We start from the raw sequence: 15,995 nt of genomic DNA on the forward strand, positions 1-15,995 counted from the left end.
AAATGCTACTATATAGATTTTAACTTAAATTCTATGGAAATATATTAAACTTGTTACAACCATAATGAATCAAAGTTAAATTCACTAGCACTTTTATAGATTGTTGTCAATGCCAAGATAAATTTTCCAAAAATATTTCCCTTTTAAATAACAACTAATATTTTTTAGTTTTTTTTTAATAAAAATATAAAATAATAAAATCTTTATTTCAAAGAAATGCTCCTAGGATCAAAATTAAGTCTTTATACCATCAGTAAATTCTAAATAAATAAATATAGGATAATTCATATACGTTTAGATGCAAGGCTTTTAAATGTAAGGTACTCAAATTAATCAACTATTTTAAAATTTAGCTGCTAATTATGTGTTGGTGACTGGGTGTATAAATGTTGAGTGAGAGAGAATACGATATCAATTGGTGAAGTGAAATTAAGATGAGAAAAACAATGTGTAGATCAATCCACCATGTTTCCCTCTTGTTTCTTCTAACCATGTGTTTATTAATCAATGCAGATTGTTCTGAATCTTCTTCTCTGAATAGGTCTGCAATTCCAAGCAATTACCACCTTTCATCAAACGACACAAACATCAACATATTGTTTCTTTCCATTGCTAGTGGTATGTCCCCTAACGACCCACCAGTGTTCTTCTTTTACAACTACGGAGAAACTCGAATCTATTTGCATCCCGGAAAGCCTTTCACTAAACTCGCCAATTTTGATCGCAAAGTCATTCTAATGTATTGGGATGTATTGTGTGTGATTTTCTATGCATATGATCCTACCATGGAAGGAGGTCATCAAAAGATCTATTGGTTAGTCAAACCAGATGGTGTGTTTCATAGTTGGGATAACAACAACTGGGAGAAAAGGAAAACTTGGAATAACCAAGCTTGTAATTAATTAGTTCAAATAATGCTTTCAGCTTCTGTATTACCAATAAATATATAAGATATTTCCTTCTCCCTATTGCATTACCAGGTTAAATTTATGCAGGAAATTACCATTCTAAGAAATAAAACTTTTGTTAACGTGGTTAATTAACAAGAATTTCTTTAAATAAGCAAATTGTTGCATAGTAAATCATTGGCTTAAAATTGGTAATATAAAAATGAAAGGGTTGTCTATATAATTAACGGTTGCATATATATATAAAAAAGGAATCAATATATGTTAGCAGCCAAGATTGCTGTAGGACTACGATGGAAAACGTTAAATTAACAATAAAAAAAAAAATCAATAAAACATAGAGAATAATTGAAAGACAAGTATATATAGATAAACACTGACATGCAAAATGAATTTAAATAGTTGGCTATTTTAAATTTATTAAATCACAGTTTCACACACACAAAGTAAAATGGCAAGTGATTTAATGCAAGAAGTGTATGGAATTCACTGTGTTCTCATTTTATATCACAGTTGCGATGATGTGAAGTGGGAGAAAACAGCAATTTGATTCTTGTGATATATATTACACATTATTGCTATTTGGGTGTTGTTATTCTGACTACCAGATTTGTTACATTGTTCATGTATGCTTTAAATCTTTTTATTTTCTTTAGAAATATTCTTTTTATGAAAAATGATTTTGTTGACAAAATACGTAACAAACTTATATTTTCATTGTGTCGGAGAGAGTGAAAAAAATATATAAAGAAAACATATTTTTATTATATATTTCTAAACAGAATAATATTTTCCTTATGTATATCTTTTAGCACTTTGTTTTATTCCAGTAAAACATATGTTTGTTTTATTAAGTTTTTACGCAAAAATTGCAATTCATTTAAATATAAGTTACCTTTTTTTTTACTTGAATTAAATGTGGTACAAATTATATTAATGACTACACACATTAACTTTCTTAAGAGTAATAAAATTAATTGTGATATAAATTTTCTTTTTTATTTAAATTTAAATTAATGATAATATAAGTTACCATCTTAATTTTAATCAAATTAATTCTGATAAAAATTAATCTCATAATTAATTTGGTTAGTACTAATTCATATAATTATTAATTCAATTACCTTTAAAAATTGGTAACTTTTACTTAATTAATTCAATTTTAGGTGAAAAAGACACTGACTACTATTAAAAATGATAAATTGTATCTTAATTAATTTAATTTCAATTTGAAAAAAAATTAATTATAAAATTAAGTTACTTTTTTCTTAAAACAATCAATTTTTTTATGAATTTTTAAATTAATTATATAGTTAAGTTATCTTTTTTAAAATCAATGGATCCGTTTCTATTTTTATGAATTTTTTAATTAATTATAAAGGTAAGTTACTTTTTTAAAAAACCACTTTATTATTTTTCATACACATATATAATAGAAGGTTGAGTAGTAGAGAACACAAAAAATACAAAGAAAATGTCAACTTCAAGCCATGTTTCCATTTTGCTTTTTCTTGCAGTGTGTTTCAGTAGTTCAGTTTTTTGTGATTCTCTTCCACCGTTTCTTGACTCTGACCATTTTCATATAAACATCAACATACTCGCCATTTCCATTTCCAATGACTTGCCCCCAAGCCCAACAAAGTTATACTTCCTTAGCGACTTCCAAAAGACTCAAATCGAAATTAAACGAGGAGAGCCTTACGTTAAATTGCTTAATTTTGATACACATAATGGTCTATTGAAATGGAACAAGTGTGCTGAATTCAGTGTGTATATACCTGGCCTAGAAGGTGATCATCAACGCATCTATTGGTCTGCCAGAGAAGATGGTATATATCACAGTTGGGATAATCTGAAATGGGATAAAAGGGAAATTTGGGATCATTATTGTTGAATGCTTCTAAATCTAGTTTACAATATATATATCCATCTAATATGATTTATGAATGAATATTATGGTGGATGTAGTTATTGTTTCATTCCCTGTTATATGGCAATACAAACATTACACTTTGACTTCTTTTACATAAATTTGGTGAATCTCAAAATTTTAGCCCGTGGAACACAATATGCTGTTTTGCTTAACTAATCAAAGACACCCCCCTAATTGATAAAAAATTGAATTTGAGGGTTAGATATTTAGATATCATTTAATAATCAAATAAACTGATTTAAACCTCTATATTGGTTTGTCTGAGAATAAAATATATTACTAAAAGAGTAAACGAATCATTCTAGCTCATAACAGAAAGGTTATACTTATATAAAATTTTGATAATTTTTAATGAGCTTTCTCCGTCTTCTGTATAACAGAGGGGCTAGCATAAACTATTCAGAATGAACTAACTGGGCCTTCAAATTCAATCATTTTTCTATTGTTGAGAATGAGGGAAAATAGGCATTGGGCTTTTACTTCTTGCACATCCCAATTTTTCAAAATGGCCATACTAACCTTGTCTTCCTGAGTTGTCCATAGCTTGTTTTCCTCACTTCTCCATGCCTGAAACATTGTTGTGTTCATTCCGTGTAAGCATTTTGGTTGCTTAGGTTCACTTGCACAGTTATACAAATCCGAATCAATCAATCCAGCATAGTATAATAATAATATCGGATCAAATAATCCAAAAATATAACATTTTTGGATTAGATAATCTGGATTTGTTATTGTATGAGTACAAATTTATTGATCCAGAAATTATTTCTATTTGTTAATTAGTCCAGATCAATCAATCTGAAATTGTGCAATAATAATTCTGAACTATTTTGATTGAATTGAGTGTTTTTGTTTCTTGTATCAACTAATCTGTAACTTCTAAACAACACTTTTGGATTCCCTGATCCAGAAATTATATTATATTCCATAATAGGAAATCCAGAGCTATTGTTTTAAAATTTTGGATTAGTCAATCCAGTGTAGTATTTTTTCATTTGCTTCACTAGAAGGTTGGAAATGAATATAATATGTACAAATTCTCCTTGTAAATATATAATTATAAAATTATATGATTGTGTTTTGTGTCTATTATGTGTTTGTAGAAGGCACGAGAATAGGTATGGAGCAATATGTATGTATTATAATACTTAGACATTCATTCATATCCACATACAAATTCGCCTAGGCTTATAGTCAAACTATTTTAATGGATACTCTATTTTCATTTCAATTTGCTAATTACAATTATGGATAGATTGATCCATAATAATGCAAATCAATCCAAAAATATGTTATGGATTGACTAATCCGTAATTTATTGTAATGTTATGGATTAGTCAATCCAAAATAAATTTTTGGATTCATTTACATTATTCTAGAATAATCAAACCGTAATTGGATAAGACGATCCATAAATGTATTTTGGATTGCATGATCCGTAAAATTTCAAATGTTACAGATCATGCAATTTGGAATACATTTCGAGATTACCTTGTCCAATTAAGAATAGCTTGTCCAAACAACAATCCGGATCAAGCTATCTGGATGTATTACAAAAAATATACAAAAGAAAAGGAAAAAGTGAAGATTCTTGTTACGAATAACTTGGTCCAAATACAACAAAACACAATCCAAATCAAGCTATCCGAAAAGAAAGAAAAAGCCAAGGTTAAGTTAAAAGGGTGAGGGGCAAATTTGTTTATTCACCTATTTTTTCAAATAATGGGAGGTGGAGGAAGAAATTTCCTAGGCATCGTTGTGTGTGCATGTAAGACTAATATAACATAAATGTTATTTAAGATTGAAATCCCTCTACGTGGTATGTTCAAACCACGGCTGACAGAATTTCATTGCAATAATTTGTGTGTATTAAAATAGACATTGTTAAAATTAATTTTGAAATGATATAATTTATGTTTGAATGTTTTAATTATAAAATTTAATACAAAATTTTAGATCCAATACAAAAGTTAGGTTGTTTCAATTCATAATTAATTATGAATTTTTCTCTAACATGAAAAGAAACATTCAAAAATATATCTAAAATCAATTTTCACGGAAAACCAAACACACGTAAAATACAAATCAATGTATGCACATGTTTACGTCATATCCCAGTGACAATTGAAAACATCTTTACATATGTACAAGTAAGTTAGCACCGGAACACAGGTAAAAGAATGGACGTAACAACGGGAAGCCCATGAAAGTATTTTCCCAAAACATTACAATCAGACAGCCATGGAAGATTGAAGCCAAGGCAAGTATGTAGATTTATGAAATATATGCCTTGACCAGTTCTGTGTAGCTGCAAACTAAACCCGTCCTTGGGCAGATGATTCTACCATTATTCTTCTTCGCCATCTCTTCAAGAGCCTGCAAAGGAGCAAAAAATAATAAACAAAATATGCTTTATACATGGAACATCTAAAAGAATATCTAAAATAACAGGGACCTTAGTGCTATAAACATATCCATTGGGCAAGACTTGCGGCGGGTTCTCAGTGTCCATTAACTCCTTAGTTATATAGCAAACAAGCTTAGAGTGATGCTGCTTTGAATATGGTAATGGCATGGCTAGTGTGCGGAAAGCCTCCTGTGATAAGGGGTCCTCTTTTGTGCAATCATCCTCGTAACAATATCTTTATCAGGTCAAGGAACATATCTCAATAGAGTTAGCTGTGACAATGCATGCACGAACACAGTTGGAATGAGAACCAATCAAATTTACAAGTAAAGAGGTTTTAGTATTATAAGTATGAGCTTTAAAATCATCCATAACAAATTAACAAGAGCTAAAAATGAGAAGCACAAGCGGCAGGAACCATACTTTGAATGATTTATGGGAATGGTAATAACGGATCTAGAGAATTACCCTATAAAAGTTAATTCAAGTGTACCTAGTTGCCAGAGAAAAATGATAGCTATACGGTACAAAATAATTTACGATTATCAAGAATTGCTACATAAAGGCTCAAGGCAGGAGATTATCACTGACAAATATGACATTTCATACAATAAATGGCTTTGAACTTTCAAATATGGAGGGTTTTAAAATACCTGAATAAAAAGTGAACCACTCCAATCAAAGGAATTTAAATTAATAGACAAACCGCTATATTCCATTAACTCCCTCAAAAGGATACGGAAAGTCCAAGTGGTTTTAAGATTTTTTGAAAAGGGTGGAAGGGGTGTTTCAATTATAGGTATGTAAACATTTTAGAAAAAAAAAAAGTTTCTAGATGATAATCTACAGTTTAAGTTGTTAAAGGATACGGTGTCTTGAGAGCAGAAAGGCCAGCTTGCAGATAGATATTGAGCAAGGGCTCTAAAGTCATGCCATATAACTTGCAGAACTCCTGTTTGAATTGGTCCACTAGATAATCCCATTGCTTAGCTTCAAATAAAACCTGTAAAATATTATGCAAAAGAAAATTCCCAACATTTTAGTGCTGAAATAGCAGCTTCTCAAAAATAGACAAAGATGCAATATCAAGCAAAAATTCTAGCAAAGAAGAAAGTATTAATACAGTTTCACCAATATCATGTTTGATAGACTTTGTTGGAAATATAACAGGCATGAAAATTTTCTTCAATAGGAGATCAGAAGAAAATAAAAACTCATGCAAATAATTGTTCTTGTTTTTTATCTAATCAGTAGAGGAACTACTTTTCTTGACCATGAATTACATAAGACGTGCAGGGTAAAAGCCATTTCTTTTCTTTGGAGCGAAGTAGATAAACTTGAAGCATGCTCTTTTACAACGAAGGTAATGTTTTAACAAAACAAAAAAAATGAAACCACTCCACCTTCCAGTCTAAATTCTTTAACTGTCTTATTGACACAAACATAGGTATCAAGTTGCAAATCTCGTCAAGAATCAATTGTTCAATTTTTGAATCATGAATTCAGCATCAAGTCAATAATCAAATACATTCTTAAATGCCACATATCACTTATGAAAATTGAGAACTCCATTAATATCATAGAAGATAAAACCATCATGAGTCATATGTCATAAGTAAAGCTCAAAAGTCCTAATTTCAATATAGATAAACCATTTCAGAGTAACTGTGAACACCCAGAACCGGAAGAACCAAAAATGCACTCAAAACTAGAACAACCAAACAGAGAGTCGAATGACTGGTTTGCAGATGTCAACAACAGGTTCCTGTCCCTCCAAATGAAAACAGAGAAAGGAACAACGTGTAATATACAACACCCTTTCAATTCCTTTCATATAACAATTCAAGCCTTTCTGCCCCTTTGAATCCTCAGATGAAAATTAGCGGATAGGGGGGAAATATAAAATAACAGTGGGGTGATACTGAATCACAGAATCATCCATGCTGATAATACAGAGGAGCATTGATTTGTGCAACACAGACACAATTCATAGCCAACAGTGACAAGTCACTAGCTTAAGCTTACTGAAGGATCCCAAGTTGTAATTCTAATTACAAATTCTACAATTCTGACAACAAAGAATATGAATACAATCCTAATTCCCAACACTATTGCATTAAAAGTGATTATAAAATTAATGCACAGAAACACTCAAACACAAGGAGTGCTCACCTTGTATGTGCTACATTCAGTATCCCTTTTAAAAGCTAGTGTAGCAATGACTCGCTGTAATTCTTTCATGTGGGTGGCTCCCCATGGCGCAAGATATTTCCTAGCATATGTGATAGCTCTCAAATTGTTCTCAGCTCTTACTAATTCTATGAACTCTTGAAGTCTCAACTGGAATTCCATTTTGCTCTGTCGTCATTAAACCACTAGAAATTAATAATAGAAAATATGATTTGATGCCTTGATTGTGATTTATGCATTTATTCTTAACAAGTGCCATCCTATGAGAAACTCTAGAGGTACTTGGGGATATTTGAGAATGTCTGGGTTTGCATTAGTTTATAATTTTATTTTTATTTTCAAATTTTAAACAGACTTAAGACATGTTTTTTATATTTGACCAATCCAGTGGTTATCACTCTCTTATATATGAATATATTCTACGGTTGCAGTAAGTCTTGGATGATTTCCAATTTTAAATGCATTAAAAGAAACGCATATTACCTAGACTTTAGAACCAAATAAACCCAAAAGCCTAAGCTATGAGCATGGTGCAGCTACGATTAACAAGATCAAACAGCAGTATGAACCTTAGACTTCTTCAGCCTTGATTTGTTATCAGCACACCATGCTAGGGCGGGTGCAACATCCTTATTTTGCAAAGCATCAATAACCTTTTTTGCTTCTTGGAATACATCAATATCAACAAGATCCTGATGCACCAGCACAAATGATATTATTGTTAGAAGCAATATGAAACAAAATGCGCATTTCAAACTATAACACAGAAAAACCAAAAGGAGCAAAATATTGCCAGCATCCACATACAATACAACCACCACATTCCTTACCTGCAAGTTGCTGCTTTTGGCAAGTTTCACTGCAGTGTCATAGTATGACATCCTCAACATGTAATCAACAAGAATCCGCTTCATGCGAGTGTTATTCCATTCTGACATATTTTCTGCATCAGCAGATTCTAAGTGATCGAGACGCACCCTACACTTCTGCGCTTGCAAATGCTCTGCCCGACTTCCTTCCTCCAACTTACATATTTTCACAAAATACAAATCAAGATCGTCATAAAGAGGGATATAAATCTCCAATTACGCAATAGTTAATACTTAACAACAAACGAAACTTAGTAATCAGAACAAAATTAACCATGAAGCATGCTATATATCATAACTACACATAGTAACCACATTACACTGAGCACTGCAAATAAAAAATCGAACGAATAGAAACCCTGCAAAGAAAAAGAAATTAAGCATCACAAGATGAATCGAAAATCAAATCAAGAAGTTAGGTCAGCAGATACCTTTCTCTTGAGCCCTTGCAAGCGGCAGACAAGGGAGTTAAGGTGGTTGACGGCGTCGTCGGGGGACAGGTCGGCGGCGGCGGCTTCGGTGACGCCGGAGATGACGGCGGACATCTCCTTCTCGACGGCGCGGTGGTTGGCACGGAGGGTTTTCTTGTAGTGCTCGAAAGGGACCCTGAGGAACTGGTGCTCCAGCTTCAGAGACTCCGTCAGTTGAGGAAGGTTCGACGACTGAGGCGGCGCGGGGTTGGCGGTGGCGGTGGCGGTGGCGGAGATCGGGGTTCCGGCGGTGTTGTTGCCGTTGGGAAGGGAATCCATTTCCATTGGGAACAACGGAGAAAATGGAATCTCAGATTGCTAAATGGATTGGATAGACGATGCTTCTACCAAACAAAAAAATACTTTATATTTAGCTTAATTTTACTTTTGTTTAATTTCTTTAAATTTTCATATAGGTTACCTATAGGATTCAAAAGTTTTTAACAATATCTTAAATACTTCTATAGTTTTTAAATAAATTTTTAGCCTAATCATTTATGTCAAATTCGAATCTTAATATATAATTGTTTTTTGATAGAGAATTTTACTAGATATATTAATCTTACTTAGTTTATAAAAAATTATTAGTTCGAGTAGTAATAAATTAATTTTTTAAGTAATATTTTGGGTTCACCAATTTGGTGAGAAGGGAAAAATCTTACTAAAAATAGTTAATATAATTAATTAGATTTTTTGATATTCCATATTTAAAAATCTTACTAAAAATAGTTAATATAATTAATTAGATTTTTTGATATTCCATATTAATAATATGATTATAAAAAAAATCCTATGAAGTTTAAATAAAATTACTTTTTTAAAAGAAATACATGTATTTTTATGATAATATGATTTTTAATAAGAAATACATGTGACATGACTTGAAGAAAAGAGTATTATTTAACATTATTTACGTTCAATCAATGAATATATATTATTATTTATAAACTAATTTCTCTTCCAGATTATGTTGATTTGATCGTCAAAAATTATATTAGTATATAAACTTTTAAAAAATAGGAGCATTAAATAACTCTTAGAACTGTAAAAGTTCAACTAATTAAAATCTTTTCTACTAGATAAACTTATTTTAGAGTTCAATAAAATTAAATTTATTTGTATTAATGAAATTAGATCTAGCTAAAAAAATAAATGAAATAAAGAATTTAGTTAAATTATTTAATCAATTGAACTAAATTCTTTATTTGGTTAATTTTTTTAACACGATATGTGTAAATTATTATCAATTTTCTAATGAATGTTTTATTTAACACAACTTAATTTAGTTTACTAGAATCTACAATGATAAAAGCATCAACAAACACATGGGAAATGTTATGGGTGTTTAGAATTGAATAAAATTGAGTGTAAAATTAAAAATCGGTAAAAAAAGAGTCAAAAATCACAAAAAAACCAAAGGTGTTTGGTTTAGTTTGGTTTATTTATTCCCAAATTGTGCAATTCAATTTGTGGTTTGGCACGCGGTACTTGATTATGCTGTATTTTATATAGGATACAACTCTTGCCAATTGATGCTTTTGTGTTATGTTGTTCTTGAAAATCTATTATTGTGTTGTAGATCTATTTTAAGTTTTTGTAGTTTTAGACAATTGTTATAATTTGTGTTTTGTTGTTAGATGCCTACTTTTATAAGTTTTTATGGTTGAAGGTAAATATAATGAATATTTCGTAATATTTTTAGGTTTGAGTTGAATGATTTATTATTTAACTTGAAAATAATTATTTCTTTGCTTTAAGTTTAATGGTGAAAACTTTTATAGTTCATTAGTCTATTTATAGTTATTAATAAGTTTTATTCATAATAAACTTTTAAAGTATTTTTTAAATATTCACTAACAAAATTTTAAAATAAAAAAATTAAACCTAACCAAATAAAAAAAATTAGTTTAATTTAGTTCAGATTTGATAAATAATCTAAATTGAATCAAACCACATCTCATAATTTTTTTGTTTAGTTCAGACTAATTTTACGCCAAAAATTTACGGTAAACACCCCTACTAATATTTTATGTAGAGTACGATTCCTTCTTATAAAAAAATATATGTATAAAAATTAATATATATATATATATATATATATATATATATATATATATATATATATATATAAAGTTAAAAACACAAACTTAGAAAAAAAACTTATGAACAAAATAAAAAAACGAAAACTTACGTGGATTAAATTAATATTCGAGCCGATTGAAATTTTCCCTCAATAATCTATACAATTTGACAATAATAAAAAAATGAAAACATCTATTTTCAATTAAAAAAACAGTAATATAAGTACTAAAAAATTGTACTTAAACTTCGTCCTTTTTAAAACTCCAAAAAAAAGTGTAATATTTTTTTTTCCTCATTCACAAAATAAACTAATCGATACAGAATTTAAAGTTGTTATAAAGATCCTCGCATGTTAAAATTTAAAATAACAAGATTGTCTATCACGACACGGACACAGGATTTAAAGTTGGACTAGTCATATTTGTGAGATAATCCACTCCCAACGTAAACAAATGGTCATTCCCTGAGTTACAGTTTTATGCAGCATGTGTTGCCCAGTTCTGCTGTTAAGATATAGTACGTCATACAATTGTAGTTCAACTTCAAGAATCATAAGTAACTTGCTACTCAACGAGTATAATAAGATTTTAAATCAGAATATTAGATATTCCGTTACAAAGGTCAGCCTCTCTCACTACGACAAACAATCCCCATCACAACAGTGTTGTAAACTACATTTAGTATTTACATTTGATCACGACACAAACCAGAGCAACGAATTTAGCGAGATTTTCCAGTACAAAACTGTTCATTAGCTCATGTTTCAAGCCATGTCAAGGATCCCATTATCAAATACTTGCTTGGAAGTTCTCCAGCAGATGGAGCAAGATATGTTATCTTCTTTCTGTAATTTACAAATCAAGTTAGAAATGCAAACGTTCCTCACAAACAGTAAAATAAAATGATTAATGAAATCTAACGATACAAACCTCTGAATGTCAACGTCTGTTACATAAATAAACCCAGCAACATTGCTGCACCAGAAAAGACACGACATGGTAAGAGCCAAGAGGTATACTTGTATGAAACCAGGAATGGAAAAGGGGGACATAATATTCTGAGTCTTAAAAGTAATTTCCTATTTTAAAACTAGGATAATGAACATCAAAATGAAGCCCACAAAAAGAAGTTAGAGAATGGAGGTCTTATATGCAAAAATTTGAGTATTCATAAAAGAACACACATGCTTTCTTCACTTTACAACAACCAAAAATACATGGATCAAACTCACCGGGCTCGATAAAAAATTCTTAAAATTAGAATTATAAAACTTGATCATAAAAAGAATTATAGTTACCTGGAAATGATCTCATCAGGTTCCTTGGCAAATGAAACAGCAAGGACTAAATGGAGCAAATCACGATTTATATTTACAGGTACAACTCTTGTTGGATCTGCAGCAGGTTCTGCTCCAATGGGCAAGGCTGAGCGTGGGGCCTGTGGCCCACCACCAACTCGATAAACAAACAAATCACTAAAATTTGCAATATTAGAATGTGGAGAAAGATCATTTGAAAGGCCATAGAAGTATTCCTGAGTCAAAATCAGATGGCAGCAAGTTCCATTAGGCCATAAATAGTTGAACGGGAAATTTTGAGTGTTAAGAGTGTCAGGGGGGGGAGGAGAGAAAAGAAAACCCTCAACATACTACACCCCCAAGGCTAATAAACAAATTGTCCATATCGTAAAAGTGATCTACTGTCAATGTAGTTTTTAGATTGCACAAAAATATGCTTTTAAACAGCAATTAAGGCCACATAAATATTAAGTCCACAAATTTCAAGATAAAAAGAAAAGAAGTGCCAACAGTTTTATGTTGACAGTTAAACCATTCACTCAAATTCACATCTGTTTTTTCATTTATATTTTTCAAATCTTCCAGAATAGACAATCCATTACTTATAGTCATTCTGATCCACCAGTTTTTGTTACTCAACACGAATCATTTTTTATCCTATCTATTTATCAGCACTTCGATAATAAAAAAAAAACCATCCCTCTATCATTAACTGTTGGGCTATAATTTGCAATGCAGATGAATCGAGGCCTAAGACAAATAATATACTCCTATATTAACAAATAAATTCAGCAGAACAAGTGCCAACAGACAACAGATTCTCATAGTTTAAATTGAAATCCTCTAAAATGAAAAAACAGAGGGAAAATATCAAGATATGGTAAACACGTGTAGAAGATATTCAAAAATGGACAAGTAGGTTTACCCTTATCCTATAACTTCTGGCCTTCTGACGGACTTTTGCATTCCTAGATACAACTCCACCTGACCTCTGAAGTTTAACTACGTCTACTTTGGGCTCACTCTTGAGCACATCTTTGAGCATGCTGCACAGTTTTTCCTACAAGGAATTCAAAGCAAAGCCTGAGTCACTGAGCTTCTACAGAAGGCAAGAATTAACAACTATGCATAAGGAAAGTATGATATTCAAAAAAATATGATAGTGAGGATCATTGGAACTGGCTTTCAAGTTTCAATGCATAACTAATGTGGAAGATGCAATGATGCACATGTTAAATATAGTATATAGTATATATACAAGGCATATACCTGACCCAAAACCAAGACAACATTGGCCTTGAATGTACGAATTGCATGCAAGAGCAACTGCAACAGAATACACATGCACAGAAAAAAAAAGGAGTGAGAGGATAGAACACTATAATCAATACTAATCATAATTAGCAGTGAGTTAAATGTCTGAATAGTGATCAATTTAACAATAAGCTAAAGTTCAAAGACCAATTACATCATAGCCTACACCCTCTATCCATCCCATAGTATTTATCACCATGCCTGAAGCTCTAGATTCAGCATTTCCAGTAAATTGCCTCTCAATCATCCCTGCAAGCTCCTTAACAAGCACTTTATACAATTCTACATTGTTACTGCAAAAACAAATACGTTTGGTGATTGGATTTTCATTTCCTTCATTTGCTACCAATGATTTCAAAAGTTCAAACCAATGAAAATTTATATAATGTTGCCAACTTAAAATAGAAGTTACATCACTAATCACCTAGGAGTCGCGTGCCCATAATAGTAAACAAGAGGCATTTCAAGTGGAATGCCTTCCACAGGATCAATGGGCATTTCAATTGGAGTGGCAGCAATGCATCCAGGAATTGTTATAGACCCTTGGCCAATATCCAGATCAACAAAGGTAGGCTTCCAACCTTGTTTAGCTGCCCAACTAAGAAGCATCCTCGACAAGGTACTCTTTCCAGAATCAGTAGGTCCTACAACAATGACCCTAGGGCCCTGACCAACCAAATTCACAAAATTCACATACCACAAGCTTTAGAGCTTACAAATGAAAGAAAGTAACAACATGACAATCTATGATAAAATCACAAGCTTTCAAGTCTCTCAGCACAATTTACGTAAAAGCATTATTTTCCACAGTTCATGTTAACATTAAAAATTATAAGCCATATACAGAAGTAACAACAACACTTTTCACGCCAACTTATATGTCACAAGGTTTTAAAAATATGTCTGCAACTGCGATTTCAGCTGCAACAAATGAGCTGGAATTTTCTGCAATTTCCCGCAATATAAAGGAAAGTGACATAACCGTGGCCGCAATTTAAAACCTTGATGTCAACCATCCAGTCAACTAATCAAGATACACACCAAAAATACCTGAGAAGAACCAGAATCATCTGGTGATGAGGCTTTAGCACGACTTCTTCTTCCATCTAGCACAGCATGGACATTTACATAACTAACCATTGGAGTCTGCATCAAAAAGTTGCAATCTCCTCATCAGTGATATCCCAAGTTTTTCTTTTTGTCTTACCAATAAGTTTGACAGAAAGAATGCACGCAATAGGGCGGTTACGTTGGCTTACCTCATCTGCAGTATAATCAGTTTCAGTAGCACCATCCATTTCAATGGTTGCACCATACCAAGTAAACACCTGAAAGAAGAAAAAAAAACATTTTTCTTATAAAAAGAAGAAAATAGACATGTAAATGTAACAGCAATGCGGATATAAAAGAGATTACAGCAAACTTGAGCCTGGGAGGAAAATTGAGCCAGATTTCGGGTGGAAGCTCGGTGCCAAAAATCTCAGCAGTGCCGTTAAGGAGTCGAAGGCGAAGAGGTGCGTCGTTACCAACTTCTATTCTCAGTTCGCTTTCTCTCTCCAATTTGACTTGCTTTATTGTCGATGCCGAACCCGAACCACCTACGGGACCTGCACCACCGTACGCCATTTTTTTTTCCCTTCTTCTTTCCCTAAAACTCCAATTTCGCTTCTTTTTGCTTCGAATCAAACTTGGACGAATCGATTCTGAAAATTCAACTTGCTGCGTTGGCCGTTAGGGTTTGCGAATGGGAGTAAGCAAGTGAAGGAAAGGGGAAGAAAGTTGAGAAGCAGAGTATGAATTGAATATTCAACCGGATTTGGAGAAGACGAAACGAAAGGGTTTTTCGTTTTTTCTTTTTTTTTTATTGTGTAATTAAATTAAATGAAAAACTCAAATTTAAATTATTATCATATCTTATTATCTTATTATAAAAGCAAAAGGATAAGGCATTTTCATAAATTAAGATTTAAGACGCATGTGGACATATATTTTTTGTTTATTTAAAATTAGTAGTTTTAGATTTTATATTATATCATATATAATAAATATTTAATTTTATATAACTGGTATTCTAGTATCTTTTTAATATATAAATGATATTGTAATAAATAATAATATTAAATAAATATTTTAATAAATAGCAATGATAAATAAATATTTTTGGATATACAATCATTATATTTTAAATTCAAAGTAAATAATTTAAATTAATAGATGAAATTATTTTTAGCTGTTGATATTTTGAAAAAAAAAATCAATTTAGGGATGGAAGGTAAAATACAATAAATTTAAAATTGAAAATAATATTCATTTAGAAAATAAGTGGTTCAAGGGAAAGGAGGGAAAAGAAAACTTGTTAAGAGAATAAAAGATGAGGAAAAATAACAAGGTTCTTGCATGTTTTATAACAAAGGAAAATAGATTTTAAAAGTTAATTTACTTTTATTTTTTTATAATTTTGAATTTTAAAATATAAATTGCTTGGTCAGTGAGAACTAGAGAGAAGAGTGAATGAAAATAATTTT

The 15,995-nt window shown here is 31.2% G+C and overlaps 2 protein-coding genes across 2 annotated transcripts; one reads left to right on the top strand and one right to left on the bottom strand.

Annotated features, from left to right (window-relative positions):
* The first annotated feature begins 369 nt into the window (after positions 1 to 369).
* LOC114401225 lies at positions 370 to 968 on the top strand. The gene has a single exon (XM_028363687.1). It carries the CDS (start codon positions 435 to 437, stop codon positions 900 to 902), a length of 468 nt encoding a protein of 155 aa, XP_028219488.1. The 5' UTR covers positions 370 to 434; the 3' UTR covers positions 903 to 968.
* Positions 969 to 4,878: 3,910 nt separating this feature from the next.
* Positions 4,879 to 15,313, bottom strand: LOC114402681. The gene is made up of 18 exons (XM_028365330.1): positions 14,887 to 15,313; positions 14,730 to 14,798; positions 14,521 to 14,616; positions 13,895 to 14,136; positions 13,625 to 13,763; positions 13,426 to 13,482; positions 13,082 to 13,216; positions 12,157 to 12,392; positions 11,789 to 11,833; positions 11,629 to 11,703; positions 11,229 to 11,256; positions 8,739 to 9,095; positions 8,269 to 8,463; positions 8,008 to 8,130; positions 7,421 to 7,606; positions 6,118 to 6,251; positions 5,297 to 5,483; positions 4,879 to 5,217 (listed from the first exon to the last, which is right to left on the bottom strand). The coding sequence occupies exons 1-18, from the start codon at positions 15,094 to 15,096 to the stop codon at positions 5,116 to 5,118; spliced, it is 2,616 nt and encodes an 871-aa protein (XP_028221131.1). The 5' UTR covers positions 15,097 to 15,313; the 3' UTR covers positions 4,879 to 5,115.
* Between the last annotated feature and the right edge of the window lie 682 nt (positions 15,314 to 15,995).

This window comes from Glycine soja, chromosome 20, assembly GCF_004193775.1.
Source record: "Glycine soja cultivar W05 chromosome 20, ASM419377v2, whole genome shotgun sequence".
Classification (NCBI taxonomy): Eukaryota; Viridiplantae; Streptophyta; class Magnoliopsida; order Fabales; family Fabaceae; genus Glycine; species Glycine soja.